At 42.9% G+C, this 27834-nt stretch overlaps 1 protein-coding gene across 1 annotated transcript in view; it reads right to left on the bottom strand.

The window, feature by feature from the left end:
* Positions 1-795: 795 nt before the first annotated feature.
* sh3glb2b (SH3-domain GRB2-like endophilin B2b) overlaps positions 796-27834 on the bottom strand; it is a 47681-nt gene continuing 20642 nt past the window's right edge. The window contains exons 6-9 of the mRNA XM_038971175.1: positions 18863-18952; positions 18406-18506; positions 12563-12818; positions 796-1037 (exon numbers count right to left, since the gene is read on the bottom strand). Coding sequence (XP_038827103.1) covers positions 930-1037; positions 12563-12818; positions 18406-18506; positions 18863-18952 — 555 coding nt within the window. The 3' untranslated portion in view covers positions 796-929. The remainder of the gene's footprint in view (positions 1038-12562; positions 12819-18405; positions 18507-18862; positions 18953-27834) is intronic.

Consider the following 27834-nt stretch of genomic DNA (forward strand, 5'->3'; position numbering starts at 1 on the left):
AGTACGTACATAAACAGAATGCAACCAGTCAGAAAACATAAGAACTGAAATTCAACTATTCCTCTAGTCTTTCATCACCCGTTTTTGACTCAGTCAATATGAGTCACATTCTGTTAGCATACTGTACAGCGGTCTCTTTCTTTCAAGATTCATTTTTTATGTTGTGATAGCCAATGGCTAATTACACCTTGGAGAGATAAATATTTGAGTCACCCTGGATTATGTTTGCATTACAGGCCTACAGCTGGGGGATTTTATAGGCTGTTTTACTTTTTTTCTTCTTCATGGCTTTGAAATGTCAAAGTAATGGTGACTAACTATGACTAAATTAGCTTGGTTGAAAAACTAAAAACAAGAAGGACCTTTCCTCTATATATTGCGAGTTCAAACCCGGTCTATTATATACACTATATTCCCAGATATGCCACCTTATTCGAGCGGCTCCTGTCATTTCTCAATGAGAAAGATAGAGCGTGCAAGGTGGATGGATTCCAAATAGCTAGTGGGAAAAGAGCAACTATAGAGATAGAATATAGACTATTCACTGTATTTTTACGACTGTTCCCCTTCTGATGCGCTATAGATCCATACTCATTTAGCTTTTGAATCCTTTTGCATATGCGTTTGAATTGGCATAGAGACCAAAGTAAGTGTGTTGCGCACCATGAGACAGCAGATGCTGCTGAGGGGAAGACGGCTCATAATAATTGCTGGAATGGAGTAAATGGAATGGCATCTTTCCATGTTTGATACCATTCTACTTATTCCACTCCAGCCATTACCACAAGCCCGTCCTCCACAGTTAAGGTGCCACCAACCTCCTGTGCCATGAGACCATAGAGTAGAGGCATGTGTGCGTGTGTGTGTGCGAGCGTGCGTGTGTGCGTTTGAGGACGTGTGTGTACGTGTGTGTCCCTACGTGGGTCCATCTAGCTCAGCAACTCCAGGTAGGTGACGGGCACCTTGCCCTTCTGGTTGCCCCGCTCTCCCACGAGCCAGTCTGGGTCCATGCCTGGCACTGTGTAGACAGTGATGAGCTGAAACAGAGCGGGCATCACATCAGAGGGGTAATACTACAAAGTAGGATCAAGTAGTTAGCCAGTTAACTTGCCGAAATATTCTGAAATTACTTTTTTATTACTTAGAAAGATAAGCTTGAAAATGGCATGGTCTAATTGACTCACGAACCAAAAACACAAGTTTAGACCTTTATTTAAAAAATATATTTTTACCCCTTTTTTCTCCACAATTTCATGGTATCCAATTGGTAGTAGTTACAGTCTTGTCTCATCGCTGCAACTCCCGTATGGACTCGGGAGAGGCGAAGGTCGAGAGCCATGCGTCCTCCGAAACACAACCCAACCTAGCCGCACTGCTTCTTGACACAATGCACATCCAACCCGGAAGCCAGCCGCACCAATGTGTCGGAGGAAACACCGTACACCTGGCGACCTGGTCAGCCTGCACTGCGCCCGGCCCGCCACAGGAGGTGCGCAATGAGACAAGGATATCCCTGCCGGCCAAACCCTGCCTAACCCGGACAGCGCTGGGCCAAGGGCCAATTGTGCGCCGCCTCATGGGCCTCCCGGTCGCAGCCGGCTGCGACAGAGCCTGGGCTCAAACACAGAATCTCTGGTGGCACAGCTAGCACTGCGATGCAGTGCCTTAGACCACTGCGCCACCCGGGAGGCTCAGTTTAGACTTCTTATGGAGTAAGAAAATCAACAGTTATCGAAGTCCGCTAGCTAACTCAGTTAACCTGCTTTGTAGTATAACCCTCAGACCTGGGCAAGGCCTCATGTGCACACACAACAAATCACTCACCAACACACAACTCCTTAGATATCATATGCTACAGAGATCGACAGGGCTGTAACGAGTTCAGGGTTTCATATGTTCTTATAGAATTTAAATCACATTCGTTTTCTGAAACAATTCAATTTCCATTAAAAGGGCAATCAGCAGTTCGAACAATAACAAAGTGAACACCCCACCACTGATTTGGTAAACAGCTGAGGGATGGGGCTGGAGAAATGTAACCACTCCAAAACTCATGGACAGAGCTATAGATACAAGGACAGACCATCCATGATATAACAGTTATAGTTTTAACAAGGATTTAAGGCTATAGTGTTTCTTTACAAAATAGTAAAACAAGCCTATATTTTAGATTCTGATGGGGTAGGCTCATGAGGCATCGATAAGTGATATTCTTCAAGAATCAATGGGTATACAGTACCAGTCAAAAGTTTGGACACGCTCATTTCAGGGGTTTTCTTAAATTTGTACTATTTTCTACATTGTAGAATAATAGTGAATAGATCAAAACTATGAAATAACACATATGGAATCATGTAGTAACTAAAAAAAAACTTTAATAAATCAAAATATATTTTATATTTGAGATTCTTCAAAGTAGCCACCCTTTGCCTTGATGACAGCTTTGCCCTCTTGGCATTGTGTTTGTTTACAGTGAGCTTCAACTAGTGGCAATATTTCTACACACTCCACTTTGCCATACCCTAGGGTTTAGCTGAACCGACGCCAATGTAACAACAGTCTGAGTGCACTGAACGATACAGATGCACTGTAACCATGTGCCAATGTACAGTTGAAGTCGGAAGTTTACATACACTTAGGTTGGAGTCATTAAAACTAGTTTTAACCACTCCACAAATTTCTTGTTAACAAACTATAGTTTTGGCAAGTCGGTTAGGACATCTACTTTGTGCATGACAAGTAATTTTTCCAACAATTGTTTACAGACAGATTATTTCATTTACAATTCACTTTATCACAATTCCAGTGGGTCAGAAGTTTACATTAAATTGACTGTGCCTTTAAACAGCTTGGAAAATTCCAGAAAATTATGTCATGGCTTTAGAAGCTTCTGATAGGCTAATTGACATAATTTGATTCAATTGGAGGTGTACCTGTGGATTTATTTCAAGGCCTACCTTCAAATTCAGTGCCTCTTTGCTTGACATCATGGGAAAAACTAAAGAAATCAGCCAAGACCTCAGAAAAAAAATTGTAGACTTCCACAAGTCTGGTTCATCCTTGGGAGCAATTTCCAAACGCCTGAAGGTACCACGTTCATCTGTACAAACAATAGTACGCTAGTATAAACACCATGGGACCACGCAGCCGTCATAGCACTCGGGAAGGAGACACATTCGGTCTCCTAGAGGTGAACGTACTTTGGTGCGAAAAGTGCAAATCAATCCCAGAACAACAGCAAAGGACCATGTGAATATGCTGGTGGAAACAGGTACAAAAGTATCTATATCCACAATAAAACGAGTTCTATATCAACATAACCTAAAAGGCCGCTCAGCAAGGAAGAAGCCACTGCTCCAAAACCACCATAAAAAAGCCAGACTACGGTTTGCAACTGCACATGGGGACAAAGATCGTACTTTTTGGAGAAATGTCCTCTGGTCTGATGAAACAAAAATAGAACTGTTTGGACATAATGACCACCGCTATGTTTGGAGGAAAAAGGGGAAGCTTGCAAGCCGAAGAACACCATCGCAACTGTGAAGCACAGGGATGGCAGCATCATGTTGTGGGGGTGCTTTGCTGCAGGAGGGACAGGTGAACTTCACAAAATAGATGGCATCATGAGGTAGGAAAATGATGTGGATATATTGAAGCAACATCTCAAGACATCAGTCAGGAAGTTAAAGCTTGGTCGCAAATGGTTCTTCCAAATGGACAATGACCCTTAGCATACTTCCAAAGTTGTGGCAAAATGGCTTAAGGACAACAAAGTCAAGGTATTGGACTGGCCCTGACCTCAATCCCAAAGAAAATGTGTGGGCAGAACTGAAAAAGCATGTGTGAGCAAGTAGGCCTACAAACCTGACTCAGTTACACCAGCTCTGTCTGGAGGAATGGGCCAAAATTCACCCAACTTATTGTGGGAAGCTTGTGGAAGGCTACCCAAAACATTTGACCCAAGTTAAACAATTTAAAGGCAATGCTACCAAATACTAATTGAGTGTATGTAAACTTCTGACCCACTGGGAATGTGATGAAAGAAATAAAAGCTAAAATAAATCATTCTCTCTACTATTATTCTGACATTTCACATTCTTAAAATAAAGTGGTGATCCTAACTGACCTAAGACAGGGAATTTTTACTAGGATTAAATGTAAGGAATTGTAAAAAATGGAGTTTAAATGTATTTGGCTAAGGTGTATACAAACATCCAACTTCAACTGTATCATCTGAGCGGTACTAGTGCTCTCAAATCAAACCTCCATGAGCATTCCACAGGTCATGTTTATAAGTGAGTGTATTTTTTTTCATCAAGATTAGGAAAAGTTTAATGACACACCTGAGAGATTCTCAAGGCACACCGGTTGAAAACCACTGCACTGCAGAGAGTAAGGCTGTCACAGACCCCTCAAAAATCTGGGTCGACCAAGAGTCATCTGTTCGATCGGTCGACATTTTTAAACGTGCATTTTTCCATATATAAACACATCCTATGTGTTTTAATCAAATCAACTATATGCACTGAGCTTGTCTGATGCTTTAAGCGCACCATTTGAAAAAAATAATTAACACACAAATGACTAGAGGGAATCCAACCACAATTGACTTGCTGCGCTGTGTTAAAAACAAATGACAGCGAGTGACTGTGTATCTAGCACCTGTTGTCTCTCTCTCCTCCCTGCTGCAGAGTATGTGAGTGGAGTTCAGCTGTCGGAAGTCCCGCTCATCGCTCACTGCACTGTCAGTCACCACTCATATCACTTGCCTTCTGCTAGTCCAAATGTCAGTAGACACAACGAAACCCCCACCTAGTTGCAATATGTCTCTCAGCTTGGCCTCCATTTCTTGCAGGGCATAGGGCATGGGGGTGTCTATAGTATGTCTACATACTATAGCAAGGTGGTGTGTAGTCTGGTTGAGCTGCACTTGCAAAGTACCGCTTCCCTTCCCATTCTCCCTTAGTTATGGGCTCATAGTCCAAGTAAACCATTTTAAAGAAAGCCTCATCCAATTGACTTGTTCTCTCCCGCAACAGTGCTGGGGCTTTGTGTGCAGAAAAGTAATCTTGGAATCTTCTGCAAAGTTCTTTGCTGCTGCTTCTCCTTCTCTATAAATACAAATTAAAGCTGTATTACCTCATCTTAAATTAGCGCCAAAATAAAAGTCTAGACAAGTCATGGATATAGGCCTAACCAGACATGTAGCCTACATTTAATATAGGCCTAAATCAGCATGATAATACATTTAAATTAATTGTCATATGAGCTCCACAAAACATTAATTATGATGGCCATTTCAATTATTCTAATAATAGGATGACATACATTTTTTAAATATTAGGTAGGCCTAAAGAACATCTAAAAGAGATCTAATTTAAAGGTTATAAATACTTTGCTACAATGATACTTAGCTAGCTACCCACCTTGTTCCTTTCTGTTAGCATATGCACCTAGTACACCATCATGCTTTCGGGATGTGTCTTTTCAGATTCCACAATGATTCCACACCGCACTCCCTCTCTTGCCCTTGGTTCTCCTCATCTTTGTAAGTTACCTTGATTTTGCACCTGTGTGTTTTATCAGTTTCTTTATGAAAATATTTAGCGAAACTCCATGACAAATCAAAACAAATTTTATTTGTGACATGCACCGAATACAACAAGTGTAGACTTTACCGTGAAATGCTTACTTACAAGCCCTTAACCAACAGCACAGTTCAAGAAGAAAATATTTACCAAGTAGGCTAAAATAAAAAGTAATAATAAAAGTAACATAATAAGAATAACTAGGCTATATACAGGGTGCACAGGTACAGAGTCAGTGTGTGGGAACAAGGGGCTAGCGCAGCACAGAAGTAGACTAGAAATGCATGCTGGGCCAGTCATGCCCTGAGCTCGTGAAGTCAGCACTACTGGAGCGATATTGAAGCGGGTGAGAAGGCCGATGCTCCAGCCTTTGGGAAAATCGCTCCATGCTTCAGCCAAATTGGGCACACTCCGCTCCTCGCTCCACTCCGCTCACATACCACCGCAGAACATCAACAGAGAGCTAGGAGAAGCGTTGAAAGAGCTGGATCACAACAATATTCAAAATGCATTACTGAAGGAAGGAATTAAATGTTCATTCAACCCTCCCTCTGGAGCCCATCATGGGGGAGTATGGGAGAGGTTGATCCGACTGGTGAAAAATATCCTCTAGTCCACATATGTCAGAGTCAAGGCCCGCGGGCCACATCCGGCCCGCGAGAAGGTTTTTTACGGCCCCTGGGATGATCTTGATTTATTATTAGAACCGGCCCGCAGACCGCAGCAAGCCGGCAGCCCGCAGATCTTTTACACGCACCAATACTACATTTCCCACAATGCAACGGTGACGCACCGAGCAGTAGGCTGCTTCATTTCAATATTTATTGGCACAGCAGTCGTCAGCATCACAGTAAAATTAACTTTCAGATACCCATCAAAAATGGCAAAACGGAAGGTGGACACTGAGAACCGGGGGTTTCAAACAAGGTGGGAGTCGGAGTATATGTTCACGGAGGTAGCTGGAAAACCTGTGTGTCTTCTGTGTGGAGAAAGTGTGGCGGTACTGAAAGAGTATAATCTGAGACGACATTATGAAACGAAACACGCGGACAAAAACAAGAATATGGACATGGAACAAAGGCTACAAAAGGCAGAGGAATTAAAACGAGGCCTCAAATCTCGACAGGCTCTGTTCAAAAAAGCCAAATCACAAGGCCAGGCTGCTGTCAAGGCCAGTTTTATTTTGGCAGAAGAGATCGCTAAATCAGCCCGGCCATTTACGGAGGGGGATTTCATCAAAAACTGCATGATTAAAGTTTGTGACGAAGTTTGCCCAGAAAAAAGGCAACTCTTTTTAAATGTGAGTCTGAGCAGAAACACCATTGCCGAGAGAGTAGACCAGTTGTCCATCAATCTAAAAGAGCAGCTTGTGAAAAAGGGAAAAGATTTCATTGCATATTCCTTGGCTGTGGATGAGAGCACCGACATTTCTGACATTGCCCAGTTGTCAATTTTCATCCGCGGAGTGGACTCCAGCCTAAGCGTGACAGAGGAGTTTTTGGCTTTACGTCCTATGCATGGCACAACTACGGGGCATGATTTGTATGAAGAGGTGTCAAGATGTGTAAATGAGATGGAGCTGCCTTGGGAAAAACTCGTGGGTTTGACAACCGACGGAGCACCTGCGATGTGTGGACACAGGAGCGGACTGGTGGCGAAGATACGGGAAAAGATGCAAGAGGAAAACGCGACAGGTGAGCTGACAGCTTATCATTGTATCATACACCAGGAAGCGTTGTGCGGTAAAGCCTTGAAAATGGAGCATGTAATGAGCATCATCACGCGCACAGTTAACTTTATCAGAGCCAAAGGTTTGAATCACCGCCAGTTCAAGGCATTTCTGACGGAGTTAGAAACGGAGCATGGTGATTTGCCTTATCACACAGAGGTGCGATGGCTAAGCCAGGGAAAGGTGCTTCAAAGATGTTTCGAGCTTCGTGAGGAGATTTGTCTGTTCTTGGACAGCAAAGGGAAAGACACAACACAACTCCGAGACGAAATGTTTCTGTGTGAAATGGCTTTTCTGTGTGACATTACGAGTCATCTGAATGCAATGAACTTGCAGCTGCAGGGTCGGGATCATGTCATCTCTGATATGTACAGTACAGTGAAGGCATTTAAAACCAAACTGACTCTGTGGGAGACGCAGATGCGGAAAGAAAATTTGAGCCACTTTCCCAGCTGCCAGACCATGAAAGAGAAGCTCTCTACCAGTGCGTTCCCGAGCGCACAGTTGGCTGATAAAATAGGTATGCTTGCCGCTGACTTTCGACGCCGATTTGCTGACTTTGAAGCACAAAAAAGCAGGTTGGAACTGCTCGGTAACCCATTTGCTGTTGACGTGGAAAGCTCACCACCAAACCTCCAAATGGAGTTGATTGACCTCCAATGCAATGATGCACTGAGGGCAAAATATGCGGCAGTGGGTGCTGCGGAGTTCGCCCGTTTCCTCCCCGACACAATGCCCCAGCTGCGCATCCAGGCTGCTCAAACGTTGTCTATGTTTGGCAGCACATACCTGTGTGAACAACTGTTTTCTTTGATGAACCTGAACAAAACATCACACAGAAGTCGACTTACTGCTGAACACCTCCACTCAATTCTGAGGATTTCCTCAGCTCAGAGCCTTACCCCGAACATTGATGAACTTGTGGAAAAGATGGGACACCACCAAGTATCACCCTCAACCTCAAACAAGTGAACATTACTGTGCAATCACATATTTAGAGTTTTTACTCAGTTCAAGTTTAAAAGTTAAAGTTTAATATTTGTTTTCACTGCATGTTACTTCTCCTTAAACAAAGTGTTGTTTTTGATTAATAGATTTTTGCACTTTATTTTATTGTATTTCAATCCAATTATATTTTAAAAATATTTCAGTTGAGTGGATGATAGAAAATTGCTATTATTGTTTTTTTCTTTGAAGTAAATTTAGCCCACTTTTGCTAAAATAGAAAATATAGGCTACTGATGGTGCCTTGAATACCGGTTTCTTTCATTTAATGTTCATGTTATGGGGATTTTTATATAAAGGAAATTTGTCTTTTGTGTCTGTTGAAAATTAAAGATTACTGACAGAGCCATAAGAAAATATTGCTTTATTTATCTGATCATATTGGAATATATTTGTTAGGTTTTCAGTAGGTTCAATTAGGTTCACTAGACTATATGCGTCATTTAAAAATTTTTCAATGAACATTCGAACAGTCCGGCCCTCGGCTTGTAGCTAAATTTTTTATTTGGCCCTCCGTCCATTTGACTTTGACACCCCTGCTCTAGTCCTTAAAAAGCAAGTACTGGATGATGAGGCTTTGCAGACAACCTTGTGTGAAGTTGAGGCGATCATGAATGACAGACCAATCACAACTGTAACAAATGACCCTAATGATCTAGAACCCCTGACTCCGAACCATCTGCATCATCTGAATGCAAAAGCCAGTCCAGTCCTACCTCTTCTGGAAGAGATGGATAAGGGAGTATCTTCCACTTATGCAGGAGCGGAACAAGTGGAACAAAACTAAGAGAAACGTGTTCTCATTGTGGATGACATAGTCCCAAGGAACTCTTGGCTGATTGGGTGTGTGGTGGAAGTTTTGCCAGGGGCCAAAGGTCTTGTCCAGAGCGTCATGGTTAAGACCAAGACCAACATCTTACAGAGACCTATCAATAAACTCTGTCTGCTCCTGGAGGCAGCTGAGTGAAACACACACATAGAGCTCCATCTTTGAATCACATGCACCTCTGATTGTCAGATGTCGTACTCTAACATTTTGAGACGTCAAACTCTTGACATTGACACAACACTTGAACACTTCAAATCTGGGACTGAGATCACTTGTCCTATTTGGGACATTGTATATTTGTTTAAAGCTATGCACCGTAATACTGCTCTGGTATAGTATGTCTTGTGTATTGGCTCTATTTTTGAATATTAAGTCATTGTTATGCATTCACTGCAGTTAACAATTAGGGGCTGGTATGTTAGAGCCGATTTAGACATTAGTATAAAAGACAACATACAGAGCTCCATGTATGTGTGTGTAAATATATGAAATATGAATGTATGTGATGAAATACTGGATGAGGATCAGCCAGACTCAGCTAGCAAGGTGAGGTTGCTGAAGACAGTTTACTGTCAAAAGTCATACACCATGGCAAGACTGAGCACAGCAACAAGACACAAGGTGGTTATACTGCATCAGCAAGGTCTCTCCCAGGCAGACATTTCAAGGCAGACAGGGATTTCCTGATGTGCTCTCCAAGCTCTTTTGAAGAATCACAAAGAAACAGGCAACGTTGAGGACCGTAGACGCAGTGGTTGGCCAAGGAAACTTACTGCAGCAGATGAAAGACACATCATGCTTACTTGCCTTTACAATCGGAAGATGTCCAGCAGTGCCATCAGCTCACAATTGGCAGAAAACAGTGGGACCCTGGTATATCCATCTACTGTCCGGAGAAGTCTGGTCAGAAGTGGCCTTCATGGAAGACTTGCGGCCAAAAAAACATACCGCCGACATGTAAACAAGGCCAAGCGACTCAACTATGCACGAAAACACAGGAACTGGGGTGCAGAAAAATGGAAGCAGGTGCTCTGGACTGATGAATCAAAATTGAATTATTTGGCTGTAGCAGAAGGCAGTTTGTTCGCCTACGGGCTGGAGAGCGGTACACGAATGAGTGTCTGCAGGCAACAGTGAATGGTGGAGGTTCCTTGCAAGTTTGGGGCTGCATTTCTGCAAATGGAGTTGGGGATTTAGTCAGAATTAATGGTCTCCTCAATGCTGAGAAGTACAGGCAGATACTTATTCATCATGCAATACCATCAGGGAGGCATCTGAGTGGCCTCAAATTTATTCTGCAGCATGACAACGACCCAAACATACAGCGAAAGTCATTAAGAACTCACTTTGCATTTAGTTAATTTTTTTAAATATTATCAATTAACATATCTAATTTTGAACGCATTCTTACTTTTCAGCATTTTTTCACACCTGCCTAAAACTTTTGCACAGTACTGTATATGAATGATTTATAAAGCCAGGCACATTTAACAGTTAAGCTATTGATTATAGACCTAATTAAAATGGGAGTTTCCTCTCTCCTCACCTTTCTTAGACAATAAAGGGCAGTTTTCTCATCTCCTCATTCTGCTGCTGCCTCCACTGCATTGTTCTTAACACCAATATGCTGGTTAACTTTACTATTATGCACAAAGCAACGTAGTCTAGGAAAAGGTGCCAATTCAACAGCGCACTGATGTGTTTCAGATCCGCGGACAGCAACCACTATCCAACACGCGAGAAAGCACATTTGTTATAAAATAAAATCATTTTTATTAGTGTTGCACAATTGTTCTTATGTAATAAACTCAGCAAAAAAAGAAACTTTCCTTTTTCAGGACCCTGTCTAATTTGTAAATATCCAAATAACTTCACAGATCTTCATTGTAAAGGGTTCAATGAACCATAAACAATTAATAAACATGCACCTGTGGAACGGTCGTTAAGACACTAACAGCTTACAGACGGTAGGCAATTAAGGTCACAGTTATGAAAACTTAGGACACTAAAGAGGCCTTTCTAATGACTCTGAAAAACACCAAAAGAAAGATGCCCAGGGTCCCTGCTCATCTGCGTGAACGTGCCTTAGGCATGCTGCAAGGAGACATGAGGACTGCAGATGTGGCCAGGGCAATAAACTGCAACTGTGAGACGCCTAAGACAGCGCTACAGGGAGACAGGGCGGACAGCTGATCGTCCTCGCAGTGGCAGACCACGTGTAACAACAACTGCACAGGATCGGTATAGCCGAACATCACACCTGCGGGACAGGTACAGGATGGCAACAACAACTGCCCGAGTTACACCAGGAACGCACAATCCCTCCATCAGTGCTCACACTGTCCGCAATAGGCTGAGAGAGGCTGGACTGAGGGCTTGTAGGCCTGTTTTAAGGCAGGTCCTCACCAGACATCACCGGCAACAACGTTGCCTATGGGCACAAACCCAGCGTCGCTGGACCAGACAGGACTGGTAAAAAGTGCTCTTCACTGACGAGTTGCGGCTTTGTCTCACCAGGGGTGATGGTCGGATTCGCATTTATCGTCGAAGGTATGAGCATTACACCGAGGCCTGTACTCTGGAGCGGGATCGATTTGGAGGTGGAGGGTCCGTCATGGTCTGGGGCGGTGTGTCACAGCAACATCGGACTGAACTTGTCATTGCAGGCAATCTCAACGCTGTACGTTACAGGGAAGACATCCTCCTCATGTGGTACCCTTCCTGCAGGCTCATCCTGACATGACCCTCCAACATGACAAAGCCACCAGCCATACTGCTCGTTCTGTGCGTGATTTCCTGCAAGACAGGAATGTCAGTGTTCTGCCATGGCCAGCGAAGAGCCCGGATCTCAATCCCATTGAGCACGTCTGGGACCTGTTGGACCGGAGGGTGAGGGCTAGGGCCATTCCCCCCAGAAATGTCCGGGAACTTGCAGGTGCCTTGGTGGAAGAGTGGGGTAACATCTCACAGCAAGAACTGGCAAATCTGGTGCAGTCCATGAGGAGTTTATAACCATATAGAATTTCAGTTGCACATTTTAGAGTGATGGACTGTGCCATCCCCACGACCTCCACAATGGATTAGTCCACTCAGACAGGCGTGAATCAGAAACGTTCGTTTTTTTCCTACTGCTCGACTAAAGAAATGTCGTTCGACCAACAGCCTATTGAACAAACAATCGCCCAGCCTACTAAATGGGTCAGCCCTAAAAGAGAGATAGAGTCTAACTGTTTAAATGTCCCAGATTATGGGATGCAGTGTGTAACATGCCATTACCAATTGCCATTTTGTAGACAAAGGATTGCAATGTTTGTATTTTGTGGCACGGAATTATTATTTATTTTTTTACATAATACAGCATGTTCCAAATGGTTCCCCATAGCAGATGTGGTGAACCGTGACTGCTCCTACCTCGTCGGCCAGTAGGGAGAGCTCACTAGTGTCGTGGGCGTCGTAGTCATACAGGACCTTGGCCTTGCGGTGGCCTGTGGAAGGCTGCTGCACATCCTGGATTTTCAGCGGGCCAGAAGGCTCCCGAGCGATGCCAGGGGTGGAGGTGGAGGCCAGGCATGGGGGTGAGACCCCTGGCAGGGTGGCAGAGGAGACGGGGGAGGGGGATGTGGCGGAGGTGGACGGGTTGGCGTTCGAGGCAAAAGAGTTTGGGTACCTGGGGTCGGGTTACGGGAGAGGGGAAGAAGAGGGGGTCATAAGTGATAAATTAGGGTGCTAAGGTGATAAAGAAATATTATTTCCCAAGCAAGTACATATTTAGAATGTACAATACCTCCAGAAAGTATTCATACCCCTTCACTTATTCCACAATTTGTTGTCTTACAGCCTGAACTCAAATTGGATTAAGGATTTTTTGTTTTACCCATCTATACACAATACCCCATAATTGCAAAGTACAATTTTTTGTTGTTGAATCTTTGAAAATGTTTTGAAAATGAAATACAGAAATATCTCATTTACGTATTTGTAAATACTTTGTAGAAGCACCTTTGGCAGCGATTACAGCTGTGAGTCTTTCTGGGTAAGTCTAAGAGCTTTCCAAACCTGGATTGTGCAACATTTGCCATTATTCTTAAACAAATCATTCAAGCTTTGTCAAATTGGTTGTTGATTGTTGCTAGACAACCATTTTCAGGTATTGCTATAGATTTTCAAGTAGATTTAAGTCAAAATTGTAGGAACATTCACTATCTTCTTAGTAAGAAACTCCAGTGTAGATTTGTCCTTGTGTTTTAGATTATTGTCCTACTGAAAGCTCAATTCATCTCCCAGTGTCTGGTGGAAAGCAGACTGATCCAGGTTTTCCTGTAGGATTTTGCCTGTGCTTAGCTCCATTCAATTTCTTTTTATCCTGAAAAACTCCCCGGTCCTTAACGATTACAATCATACCCATTACATGATGCAGCCACCACTATGCTTGAAAATAAGGAGAGTGGTACACAGGAGTGGAGGCCCCTCAGTGAATTTCATAAAATTTAAAAGTGAAATATTTTTTTTAAATTATGCATTTTAGATAAAACTATGCTAAATATATTCACTTCACCAAATAATTGATTAAAACGCACTGATTTGTAATGAAGGTCATGCTGTGTTACCTAGCTAGCTATGGTTATCCAACACTGGAACTCTTCCAAGTCAAGGTAACCTTTTGGTTTAATTAATTTATTGCCACCGGGGCCTGCCGGTGTAACTGCTAAACTGCTTGCTAACTATACACTGTACTGCATGATTGTAACGGGTTTACTAACACGTTAGTTCTAGTAGCTATGTTGACTTAACCTCAGCTACAATTGTGACAACGATGTAGGCTGTGTGTAGCAGTTAGCCATTATGATATGAAAGTTTGGCCACAGACAGCTTATGTGTTGTGCACTGAAGTCCACAAGTCAATGGAAAAGGTAAGAGGAGGAGAGCACGTAGATGCGAGCAGGAATTATCCAATGATCAAAGGGATCATACTGTTTGTATATGGCTGCTATGAAAGTGAACAGTGTTTGCGTGTGATCAGGGGTGTATTCATTGCCCCGATTCTGTTGAAAAACCTTTCTAAAATGGAAGCAAACGGAATGAAACGGGGATAAACATAACTGAATGTGTCCAATAGAAACTCTCGTTTGCAACTGTTGAACTAATGATTACACCCTAGATCAGCTAGATGCAGGCAATATTGTGCAAGGCGGTATTGAATGTGTCAATGTCTGTCACCTTGATTACAAAAATGTCTCTCGACCTGTGCATCTACGTTGTAAACTTTCATTCATAGGCTAGGTTTCAGCAACCTCATGATGGGTATAGGGAAAAATGTTGTATCATGTAAATCATATCAAAAGTTTATTTTTCACGTGCGCCGAATACGACGTAGACCTTAGTGAAATGCTTACTTACAGGCCCTAACCAACAGTTCAGTTTTTAAGTTAAAAAAAGGTATTAGGTGAACAATAGATAAGTAAAGAAATAAAAACAATAGCAAAAAGACAGTGAAAAATAACAGTAGCGAGGCTATATACAGTAGCGAGGCTATAACAGTAGCAAGGCTATATACAGGCACCGGTTAGTCGGGCTATTTGAGGTAGTATGTACATGTAAGTATGGTTAAAGTGACTATGCATAGATGATAAACAGAGTAGCAGTAGCGTAAAAGAGGGGTTGGCGGGTGGCGGGACACAATGCAGATATTCCGGGTAGCCAAAGTGCGGGGGCACCGGTTAGTCAGGCTAATTGAGGTAGTATGTACATGTAGGTATGGTTAAAGTGACTATGCATATATGATAAACAGAGTAGCAGCAGCGTAAAGAGGGGTTGGGGGGGCAGGACAATGCAAATAGTCCGGGTAAAAGCTGTTGAGAAGCCTTTTGGTCCTAGACTTGGCGCTCCGGTACCGCTTGCCATGCGGTAGTAGAGAGAACAGTCTATGACTGGGATGGCTGGGGTCTTTGACAATTTTTAGGGCCTTCCTCTGACACCGCCTGGTGTAGAGGTCCTGGATGGCAGGCAGCTTAGCCCCAGTGATGTACTGGGCCGTACTCACTACCCTCTGTAGTGCCTTGCAGTCGGAGGCCAAGCAGTTGCCATTCCAAGCGGTGATGCAACCAGTCAGGATGCTCTCGATGTTGCAGCTGTAGAGCCTTTTGAGGATCTGAGGACCCATTTTAGTTTCCTGAGGGGGAATAGGCTTTGTCGTGCACTATTCATGACTGTCTTGGTGTGTTTGGACCATTCTAGTTTGTTGGTGATGTGGACATCAACCTGCTCCACTGCAGCCCCGTCGATGAGAATGGGGGCGTGCTCGGTCCTCCTTTTCCTGTAGTCCACAATCATCTCCTTTGTCTTGATTACATTGAGGGATAGGTTGTTATACTGGCACCACCCAGCCAGGTCTCGGACATCCCTACATGCTGTCTCGTCTGCAAGGGGACTGAGCACACACCCCAGAGGGGCTCCAGTGTTGACGATCTGCGTGGCGGATGTGTTGCTAACTACCCTTACCACCTGGGGGCGGTCTGTAAGGAAGTCCAGGATCCAGTGATCCTTAGTGATGAGCTTTGATGGTACTATGGTGTTGAACGCTGAGCTGTAGTCAATGAATAGCATTCTCACGTCGGTGTTCTTTTTGTCCAGGTGGGAAAGGGCAGTATGGAGTGCTATAGAGATTGCATCATCTGTGGATCTGTTTGGGCGGTATGCAAATTGGTGTGGCACTTCATGGCTACAAACGTGAGTGCTACGGGTCGGTAGTCATTTAGGCAGGTTGCCTTAGTGTTCTTGGGAACAGGGACTATGGTGGTCTGCTTGAAACATGTTGGTATTACAGACTCAATCAGGGACATGTTGAAAATGTCAGTGAAGACACCTGCCAGATGGTCAGCACATGCCTGGAGCACACGTCCTGGTAATCCGTCTGGCCCCGCGGCCTTGTGACTGTTGACCAGTTTAAGCTACGGCTACGGAGAGTGTGATCACACAGTCATCCGGAACAGCTGATGCTCTCATGCATGTTTCAGTGTTACTTGCCTCGAAGCGAGCATAAAAGTGATTTAGCTCCTCTGGTAGGCTCGTGTCACTGGGCAGCTCACGGCTGTGTTTCCCTTTGTAGTCTAATAGTTTGCAAGCCCTGCCACATCCGACGAGCGTTGGAGCTGATGTAGTATGATTCAATCATAGCCCGGTATTGTCGCTTTGCCTGATTGATGGTTCGTCAGAGGGCATAGCAGGATTTCTTATTAGCTTCCGGGTTAGAGTCCTGCTCCTTGAAAGCGGCAGCTCTACCCTTTAGCTCAGTGCGAATGTTGCCTGTAATCCATGGTTTCTGGTTGGGGTATGTATGTACAGTCACTACGGGGACGACGTCCTCGATGCACTTATTGATAAAGCCAGTGACTGATGTGGTGTACGCCTCAATGCCATGGGAAGAATCCCAGAACATGTTCCAGTCTGTGCTAGCAAAACAGTCCTGTAGTTTAGCATCTGCTTCATCTGACCACTTTTTTTTAATAGACCGAGTCACTGGTGCTTGCTGCTTTAATTTTTGCTTGTAAGCAGGAATCAGGAGGATATGATTGTGGTCAGATTTACGAAATGGAGGGCGAGGGAGAGCTTTGTATGCGTCTCTGTGTGTGGATTACTGGTGATCTAGAATGTTTTTCCCTCTGGTTGCGCATTTAACATGTTGATAGAAGGTTAGGTAAAACTGATTTAAGTTTCCCTGCATTAAAGTCCCCGGCCACTAGGAGCACCGCCTCTGGGTAAGTGGTTTCCTGTTTGCATATTTCCTTCAAACAAAAAATCTTTGTCTAATCCGAGGTGAGTGATCGCTGTCCTGATATCCATTAGCTTTTTTTTGCCGTAAGATACGGTGGCAGAAACATTTTGTACAAAATAAGTTACAAATAACGCAAAAAAACCCACACATAATCGCACAATTGGTTAGGCGCCCATAAAACTGCTGCCATTTCTTCCCGGCGCCATTTTATACAGGTAGTAGCCTAAACCTATAGATGTTACATTGATCTGGGTGAATGGAATATGAATTAACATGCTGTAAAAAAATTAAATAAGGCCATGCTCATTAAAAAAATTAGCGTCCTCCCTCATCTTAAAACGGCACCGATCGCCACTGGTACTTAGTAAAATGTTGTATTAGATTTGCCCGAAACATAACACTTTGTATTCAGGACAAAAAGTTAATTGATTTGCCACATTTTTTGCATTATTACTTTAGTGCCTTGTTGCAAACAGGATGCATGTTTTGGAATATTTTTATTCTGAATAGGCTTCCTTCTTTTCCCTCTGTTAATTAGGTTAGTATTGTGGAGTAACTACAATGGTGTTGAGCCATCCTCAGTTTTCTCCTATCACAGCCATTGAACACTAACTGTTTAAAAGGTAAACATTGGCCTCATGGGGAAATTCCTGAGCAGTTTCCTTCCTCTCCGGCAACGGAGATAGGAAAGATGCCTGTATCTTTGTAGTGGGTGTGTTGATACACAGTGGGTGTGTTGATACACCAGCCAAAGTGTAATTAATAACTACACCATGCTCAAAGGGATATTCAATGTCTGTTTATTTTTGTATTTTTTCCCCATCTACCAAAAGGTGCCCTTCATTGCGAGGCTTTGGAAAACCTCCCTGATCATAGTGGCTAAATCTGTGTTTGAAATTCACTGCTTGACTTGGGGACCTTACAGACAATTGTATGTGTGGTGTACAGAGATGAGGTAGTCAAAATCATATTAAACACTATTATTGCACACAAAGTGTGTCCATGCAATTTATTATGTGAAATTTTTACTCCTGAACTTATTTACGCTTGCTATAACAAAGGGGTTGAATATTTAGACTAAAGACATTTCAGCTTTTCATTTTTAATTAATTTGTAAAAATATTGAAAAATATAATTCCCCTTTGACATTATGAGGGTATTGTATGTAGGCCAGTGACACATTTGAATCTATTTTAAATTCAAGCTGTAACACAACAAATTTGTATTAAAAAAATCAAGGGGTGTGAATACTTTCTGAAGGCACTGTATTCACAAATACGCACAAATCACTCTTAAAACAGAAACTCAACACAACAAACAACACTATCAACAACAACACTAGTTACTTACGTATCGCTGTTAGCACTGCCAGCAGAGAGAAAAAAGGGAAATGTTGAAGAATTTTCCCATGTATGTAAACAAAGCCACTTCAACCCACTCATAAGGGTGATGATTCATCCAACCTCCTTAGTAAAGTGCTCACCTGCTCAGTTCTTTCTGCAGCTCCTGCATGTACTGGTGGCACTGGGCATAGTATGTAGCCTGGGCCTCCACAAACTCATGCAGGCAGCGCAGGTGGTTGACCTACCAGGGAAAGACAAGAAACAAGTTGTACCTCCAAAAGCCTGGTTTCACACATTCAATGGTTTTCACAATGATTGTTACTAAACCGCAACATTATAGTTTATATTTGTTGGAGCAAAATTGTCTGAATACTTCTCCCATCTGTTTAGGCTCTGAAGATCTAATCACTCACCCATCTTAGACACATAGGTTGTGAGAACTGGTTAGAACCTGCTTTTTTGTTTGTTTGACTGCTTTACTGGAGTAGAGCTACCCCTGATCTCTACCCCTGATCCAGCATCCTCCCCAGACCTAGTGCTGTTTCCCTAGGTCTGGGCTTTCCGTGACTAGTGTGTGTGTGATGTCTCTGGACTCACGTGTGTACTGCTGATGCCCTCCAGTAGCAGCCGGGTGACCTCGGCCTGTCTGTCAAACTCTGTCTGAGCCACACGCAGCTCCTGCTCCGCCTATAGGAGAAGAGGGGAGAGACCACATGAACACCCACATACACTGAGTGTACAAAACATTAAGTACACATTCCTAATATTGAGTTGCACACCCCCCCCCCCCCCCCCCTCCCCTATCAGAATAAATAGTTTCATTGATGTCAAATTCATTTGAGGTGTTGCACGAAAGTTAGTTGAGTAATCTCTCGTGGACAGATTAAACTGGAAGTTACAACTTTTTACAAGAATTTTACTTCTGGGTAACCAAGATTAGTTGAAGAGACTTGTGTGCACTTCTCAAATCAGATTTGGGACGGTAATGATTTAGGCAAGGTAAACTGGGGTAGGAGGGCTAATTGTGTTTAGTGCCCATCTGTGCAGAGGAGGAGGGACCCAAATGGCACACTATTTCCTACGATGTGCACTACTTTTTACCAGAGTCCTACAGTAGACACAGTGTACAAAACATTAGGAACACCTTCCTAATATTGAGTTGCCCTCAGAACAGCCTCAATTCGTCAGGGCATGGACTCTACAAGGTGTCAACTCCAACTCCAATGCTTCCCACAGTTGTGTCAAGTTGGCTGGATTCTTGATACACACAGGAAACTACTGGCACATGTTGACTCCACAAGGATGCTGGCCCATGTTGACTGCAATGCTTGCCACAGTTGTGTAAAGTTGGCTTGATGTTCATTGGGTGGTGGACCATTCTTGATACACATGGGAAACTGAGCGTGAAAAGCCCAGCAGCGTTGCAGTTCTTGACACAAACCGGTGCAGCTGGCACCTACTGCACCAGGCAGCAGGCTGTTAGCCAGTTTAGTGGAGTCTGCCACTAGCACAGTCAGTGTAGTCAGCTCAGCTATCCCCATTGAGACCGTGTCTGTGCCTCGACCTAGGTTGGGCAAAACTAAACATGGCGTTGTTCGCTTTAGCAATCTCACTGGAATAAAGACCTCCTCCATTCCTGCCATTAATGAAAGAGATTGTGATACCTCACATCTCAAAATATGGCTACTTAATGTTAGATCCCTCACTTCCAAGGCAGTTATAGTCAATGAACTAATCTCTGATCATAATCTTGATGTGATTGGCCTGATTGAAACATGGCTTAAGCCTGATGAATTTACTGTGTTAAATGAGGCCTCACCTCCTGGTTACACTAGTGACCATATCCCCCGGTCATCCCGCAAAGGCGGAGGTGTTGCTAACGTTTATGATAGCAAATTTCAATTTACAAAAAAAAAAAAATGACGTTTTCGTCTTTTGAGCTTTTAGTCATGAAATCTATGCAGCCTACACAATCACTTTTTTTTTTTTTTTTATAGCTCCTGTTTACAGGCCTCCTGGGCAATATACAGTGTTCCTTACAGAGTTCCCTGAATTCCTATCGGACCTTGTAGTCATGGCAGACAATATTCAAATTTTTGGTGACTTTAATATACACATGTAAAAGTCCACAGACCCACTCCAAAAGGCTTTCGGAGCCATCATCGACTCAGTGGGTTTTGTCCAACTAGTCTCCGGACCTACTCACTGCCACAGTCATACTCTGAACCTAGTTTTGTCCCGTGGAATAAATGTTGTGGATCTTAATGTTTTTCCTCATAATCCTGAACTATCGGACCACCATTTTATTACGTTTGCAATCACAACAAATAATCTGCTCAGACCCCAACCAAGGATCATCAAAAGTCATGCTATAAATTCTCGGACAACCCAAATATTCCTAGATGCCCTTCCAGACACCCTCCGCCTACCCAAGGACGTCAGAGAACAAAAATCAGTTAACCACCTAACTAAGGAACTCAATTTAACCTTGCGCAATACCCTAGATGTAGTCGCACCCCTAAAAACAAAAAACATTTGTCATAAGAAACTAGCTCCCTGGTATACAGAAAATACCCGAGCTCTGAAGCAAGCTTCCAGAAAATTGGAACGGAAATGGCGCCACACCAAACTGGAAGTCTTCCGACTAGCTTGGAAAGACAGTACCGTGCTGTATCGAAGAGCCCTCACTGCTGCTCGATCATCCTATTTTTCCAACTTAATTGAGGAAAATAAGAACAATCCAAAATTTATTTTTGATACTGTTGTAAAGCTAACTAAAAAGCAGCATTCCTCAAGAGAGGATGGCTTTCACTTCAGCAGTGATACATTCATGAACTTCTTTGAGGAAAAGATCATGATCATTAGAAAGCAAATTACGGACTCCTCTTTAAATCTGCGTATTCCTCCAAAGCTCAGTTGTTCTGAGTCTGCACAACTCTGCCAGGACCTAGGATCAAGGGAGACACTAGTACTATTTAGTACTATATCGCTTGACACATTGATGAAAATAGTCATGGCCTCTAAACCTTCAAGCTGCATACTGGATCCTATTCCAACTACACTACCTTAAGAGCTGCTTCCTGTGCTTGGCCCTCCTATGTTGAACATAATAAACATCTCTCTATCCACCGGATGTGTACCAAACTCACTAAAAGTGGCAGTAATAAAGCCTCTCTTGAAAAAGCCAAACCTTGACCAAGAAAATATAAAAAACTATCAGCCTATATCGAATCTCCCATTCTTCTACAAAAAGGTTAGAAAAACTCACTGCCTTCCTGAAGACAAACAATGTATATGAAACGCTTCAGTCTGGTTTTAGACCCCATCATAGCACCGAGACTGCACTTGTGAAGGTGGTAAATTACCTTTTAATGGCATCAGACCGAGGGTCTGCATCTGTCCTCATGCTCCTAGACCTTAGTGCTGCTTTTGATACCATCGATGACCACATTCTTTTGGAGAGATTGGAAACCCAAATTGGTCTACACGGACAAGTTCTGGCCTGGTTTAGATCTTATCACTGGGAAAGATATCAGTTTGTATCTGTGGATGGTTTGTCCTCTGACAAATCAACTGTACATTTCAGTGTTCCTCAAGGTTCCGTTTTAGGACCACTATTGTTTTCACTGTATATTTTACCTCTTGGTGATGTCATTCAGGAACATAATGTTAACTTTCACTGCTATGCGGATGACACACAGCTCTACATTTCGATGAAACATGGTGAAGCCCCAAAATTGCCTTCCCTGTAAGTGTTTCAGACATAAGGAAGTGGATGGCTGCAAATGTTCTACTTTTAAACTCGGACAAAACAGAGATGCTTGTTCTAGGTCCCAAGAAACAAAGAGATCTTCTGTTAAATCTGACAATTAATCTTGGTGGTACAGTCGTCTCAAATAAAACTGAAGGACCTCGGCGTTACTCTGGACCCTGATCTCTTTTTTTACGAACATATCAAGACTGTTTCAAGGACAGCTTTTTTCCATCTACGTAACATTGCAAAAATCAGAAACTTTGTCCAAAAATGATGCAGAAAAATGAATCCATGCTTTTGTCACTTCTAGGTTAGACTACTGTAATGCTCTACTTTATCCGGCTACCCGGATAAAGTACTAAATAAACTTCAGTTAGTGCTAAACACGGCTGCTAGAATCTTGACTAGAACCAAAAAAATTGATCATATTACTCCAGTGCTAGCCTTTCTACACTGGCTTCCTGTTAAGGAAAGGGCTGATTTCAAGTTTTTACTGCTAACCTACAAAGCATTAAATGGGCTTGCTCCTACCCGATCTTTCCAATTTGGTCCTGCTGTACATACTTACATGTACGCTACGGTCACAAGACGCAGGCCTCCTTACTGTCCCTAGAATTTCTAAGCGAACAGCTGGAGGCAGGGCTTTCTCCTATAGAGCTCAATTTTTATGGAATGGTCTGCCTACCCATGTGAGAGATGCAGACTCGGTCTCAACCTTTAAGTCTTTACTGAAGACTTATCTCTTCAGTAGATCCTATGATTGAGTGTAGTCTAGCCCAGGAGTGTGAAGGTGAACGGAAAGGCACTGGAGCAACGAACCGCCCTTGCTGTCTCTGCCTGGCCGGTTCCCCTCTCTCCACTGGGATTCTCTGCCTCTAACACCATTACAGGGGCTGAGTCACTGGCTTACTGGTGCTCTTCCATGCCGTCCCTAGGAGGGGTGCTTCACTTGAGTGGGTTGAGTCATTGACGTGATATTCCTGTCCGGGTTGGCGCCCCCCCTTGGGTTGTGCCATGGCGGAGATCTTTGTGTGCTATACTCGGCCTTATCTCAGGATGGTAAGTTGGTGGTTGAAGTTATCCCTCTAGTGTTGTGGGAGCTGTGCTTTGGCAAAGTGGGTGGGGTTATATCCTGCCTGTTTGGCCCTGTCCGGGGGTATCGTCGGACGGGGCCACAGTGTCTCCCGACCCCTCCTGTCTCAACCTCCAGTATTTATGCTGCAGTAGTTTATGTGTCGGAGGGCTAGGGTCAGTCTGTTATATCTGGAGTATTTCTCCTGTCTTATCCGGTGTCCTGTGTGAATTTAAGTATGCTCTCTCTAATTCTCTCTTTCTTTCTTTCTCTCTCTCTCGGAGGACCTGAGCCCTAGGACCATGCCTCAGGACTACCTGGCCTGATGACTCCTTGCTGTTCCCAGTCTACCTGGCCGTGCTGCTGCTCCAGTTTCAACTGTTCTGCCTGCGGCTATGGAACCCTGACCTGTTCACCGGATGCGCTACCTGTCCCAGACCTGCTGTTTTCAACTCTCTAGAGACAGCAGGAGCGGTAGAGATACTCCGAATGATCGGCTATGAAAAGCCAACTGACATTTACTCCTGAGGCACTGACCTGTTGAACCCTCGACAACCACTGTGTATTATTATTTGACCCTGCTGGCCATCTATGAATATTTGAACATCTTGGCCATGTTTTGTTATAATCTCCACCTGGCACAGCCAGAAGAGGACTGGCCACCCCTCATAGCCTGGTTCCTCTAGGTTTCTTCCTAGGTTCTAGCCTTTCTAGGGAGTTTTTCCTAGCCACCGTGCTTCTACACCTGCATTGCTTGCTGTTTGGGGTTTGAGGCTGGGTTTCTGTACAGCACTTTGTGACATCAACTGATGTAAGAAGGGCTTTATAAAGAAATTTGATTGATTGAAATAAATTTGACCTAATATCATTACCCGTTCAAAGGCACTTACATATTTTGTCTTGCCCATTCACCCTCTGAATGGCACACATACACAATCCATATATCAATTGTCTCAAGGCTTAAAAATCCTTCTTTAACCTGTCTCCTACCCTTCATCTACTGATTGAAGTGGATTTAACAAGATACTTCAATAAGGGACCATAGCTTTTACCTAGATTCAGTCTATGAAAAGAGCAGGTGTTCTTAATGTTTTGTACACTCAGTGTATATGCACACACATGCATGTACAGTGAGCTCCAAAAGTATTGGAACAATTACATTTATTTAGTTTTTGGGTCTGTACTCCAGCTTTAATTTCAGGGTATTTTCCTCCATATCAGGTGAACCATTTAGAAATTATAGCACTTTTTGTACATAGTCTCCCCATTTTAGGGGACCAAAAGCATTGGGACAAATTCACTAATGTGTATTAAAGTAGTAAAAAGTGATGTATTTGGTCCCATATTCATAGCACGCAATGACTACATCAAGCTTGTGACTCTACAAATTTGTTGGATGCATTTGCTGTTTGTTTTGGTTGTGTTTCAGATTTTGTGCCCAATATTAATTAATGGTAGATAATGCATTGGAGTCACTTTTATTGTAAATAAAAATAGAATATGTTTCTAAACACTCTATTCTGATTTACAATAAAAGTGACTCCAAAATGACCCAATAAATGAATGGTAAATAATGTAAACCTATATGGATGATAAGTCTGTACTTTAACCTCATAGTCATTGTATCATTTCAAATACAAAGTGTTTTAGTTGACAGAGCCAAAACAAACCAAAAAATGTTTCACTGTCCAAATACTTTGAGGTCACTGGACACACACACACACACACCTAAAGATGTCTATGACCCTTTTAGGCTGTGTTGTTGAACACCAATCTTACTAAGTGATACTTACTTTGTCCACTTCCTCACTCCACAGCTAGAATAAGCAGCATGACAACAAGGGAAATAAGAGCAATTCAGACCAACAATGACAGCACACAACAGACATTTCTCCCCAGAGCAGTCTCATGAGTCTGTTTCAAGGGCAATGGCCCCACTCCCTTTGACTCATTGATATGATGAAAGCCTAGTAGCCATGTAGTAAGATGGCAGGAATCCCCCATAACAATAAAAGTCTAGTCATGTCTGGAAGAGGCCAATGATTTGAAAACATGAGTAAGTAATCAGATGATTTTGTTGAAACCACTGTTAGCTATGTGATGTGAGTCAAGAGTCACTTTTAAATGTAGGGCAGCAGTTCACACTTGACACAGGCATTAGTAACTAGCTATTCCATAACTGCATGTACTTATCAACTGTAATAGCCCTGTTACAGGGTATTTATTACACGTTATTAGACTGCTCCTTACTCTACAATAAGTATAGCCAAATGACATTTCTGTGGGACTAGCAGAATTAAAATGACAGGAGGACACGTAGTTTGTGTGGACAGTACACAGACAGCATGTACACAGACAGCATGTACACAGACAGCATGTACACAGACAGCATGTACACAGACAGCATGACAAAGCCCTGGGAAGTGCTCTATTGAGGGTTCAGCCAAACTGATGGGAAACATCATAGGAATATAATTCATTAGATTATATTTCTATGGGAAACATGCCCCTGGAATTCTAAGCAGCTAAGGAATTGATTCTCGAAGGAGAAATACAACCTCAATAAGGGCAAACGTGGGAGGATGTGAACACACACAGTGTTCTGGTCACGAAGGGGATTCAAATGTTTTGCTTTTTCAACAACGGCCTTCTATACACAACCATCTGTTTGACAATTACAACGACAGAATCTCTCATTATAGACAAAGACACACAACACTGTGACACAACAACTGACAAAACAAATAATATAGTCCAACGTGTTGGACTGAAAAGAGAATGGCCAGGCACGTCTTCGTCGCTGGCATTCATCATAAACACGACTACCACGAACAAGGCCTTCTCCTCCAATACAGACTGACGAATGTGACAGAGTTACCTAACCAGTAGCGAAGACAGTGACAACATCAGGAGCAAAACAGATCTATGAAAGTGGAACGTAGGACCATTTTTGTTTGGCTAACTGCATGGTGGCAAAAATTAGGTAGATAAGAGATCCTAACACCTGCAATCTTCTGGCCAGTTGTCCACCAAAGGGCTATCTGCTATCCCGATATCTGGCTCCTGGGGTCATCCCTCGGAGACGAGGTCACCCCCCAATTCTAATTGAATAAACCTTTGTATTTGCATTCAGTCTATTGTTCGTTCAGTTAGGCCTGTCCATGATTGAACTAATTAATCAAGTCTGTGGTCAGTCAAATCAGGTGCTGAAGTTTGGCTGGATTCCATCAGAGCGTTGAGGTGATGGGGGGGGTCTGTCACATTGGGGGGGGGGGGGGGGGGGGGGTGGCTCCAATACATACACACCCTCTAAGGGCCTTGAGAACAGGCGATGGAGCAAGTAACAACCTACTATACCACAGTACCATTGAGCTAGTACCTACACTGCTGAAAATAAAAGGTGCTTCATTGCAGTTTTATATAGCCATATATAATAAGCCATTTAGCAGACGCTTTTATCCAAAGCGACTTACAGTCATGCGAGCATACATTTTATGTATGGGTGGCTCCAGCAGGGATTAAACCCAATACCCTTGGTGTTGCAAGTGCCAAGCTCGACCGACTGAACCACACTGATCTGTATGAAGCAAGCCATGGAACGCTTTTTGGTTCTGTATAGCACCATTTCTTCTAGCAGTGTAGGGCGGGGGTTGTATTCCATCTAGTATTGTTGATATATGCTATGAACAGTGTAAACCTATTTATATATACCTTCCTCTGATCCATCACATTGGCCGACTCTTTGGAATCTTCCAGATCCCAATTATCCCAGCCACCACTGCTTTGCTGTTTTTAAGTTTAAATTTGAAGGTTTAATTTATTTGCACCAAAGAAAATAAGTGATAGACAACAATACAGATAAAACCAAATAAGTAAAAAACGGTGTGCAGGTTGGAAGACCAAGGGCTTATATAAAAACAATACCACAAAAAATATATATACAAGTATGATTTTTTTTTTTTTTTTACGTTTGTTAAAACAGATACCAAAACCTTCTAACTATAAATGTACAAATTAACTGATCAGAAATCACAAAAAATAATAAACAGTATATGTTTTGTTTAAATATGTGTGTGGATTGAGTGTGAGAGAGATGGGCTATATATATATATTTTTTAAATATATATATATATATATATATAACCTTTATTTAACTATATGGAGGAGATTACTGAATAGTTTGGTTCATCAGGCTGACCCCCAGTCTTCGCTTGAAGTTATTGAGGGACAATGGGGTTTTGGCAATGTGAAGATAAGAATTCCAGAGTATGGTACCTCTGTATCTGATAGAGAATTAGTTTGAGGATAGCTTAGTCTCTGTCTCCTTCTACATGTCTGTCTCTTCCTAACAGTCTCACCCAAGTTATTATCCACAAAGACTAGATACATTCAGAAAAGCTAACCTGTGACATAGGCCATGAAGAGCACTAAACTTGTGCAAATAAACCAGAATTTGTACATCTAATGCTATGTGTTTGTAAGTCGCTCTGGATAAGAGCGTCTGCTAAATGACTTAAATGTAAATGTAATGTAAATGTGTGCGTGCGCCATTGTACATATTCTATGGAGTATAGCCTGTGTGTTTTTGTGTGTATGCATCTCTCAACATGAGTCTCCTTCGTCTGTGGGCGTCTTACCGCAGATGCGCTCGCAGACAGAACATAATTTCGAGGCCTAGTCTCCTGAAAATCGGGCTCGGCCTACAGGCAGAGGGGGTAACAAAGTCATACAGTCATGCATCGC

The sequence above is a fragment of the Salvelinus namaycush genome, chromosome 31 (genome assembly GCF_016432855.1).
Source record: "Salvelinus namaycush isolate Seneca chromosome 31, SaNama_1.0, whole genome shotgun sequence".
In the NCBI taxonomy this organism is placed as follows: domain Eukaryota; kingdom Metazoa; phylum Chordata; class Actinopteri; order Salmoniformes; family Salmonidae; genus Salvelinus; species Salvelinus namaycush.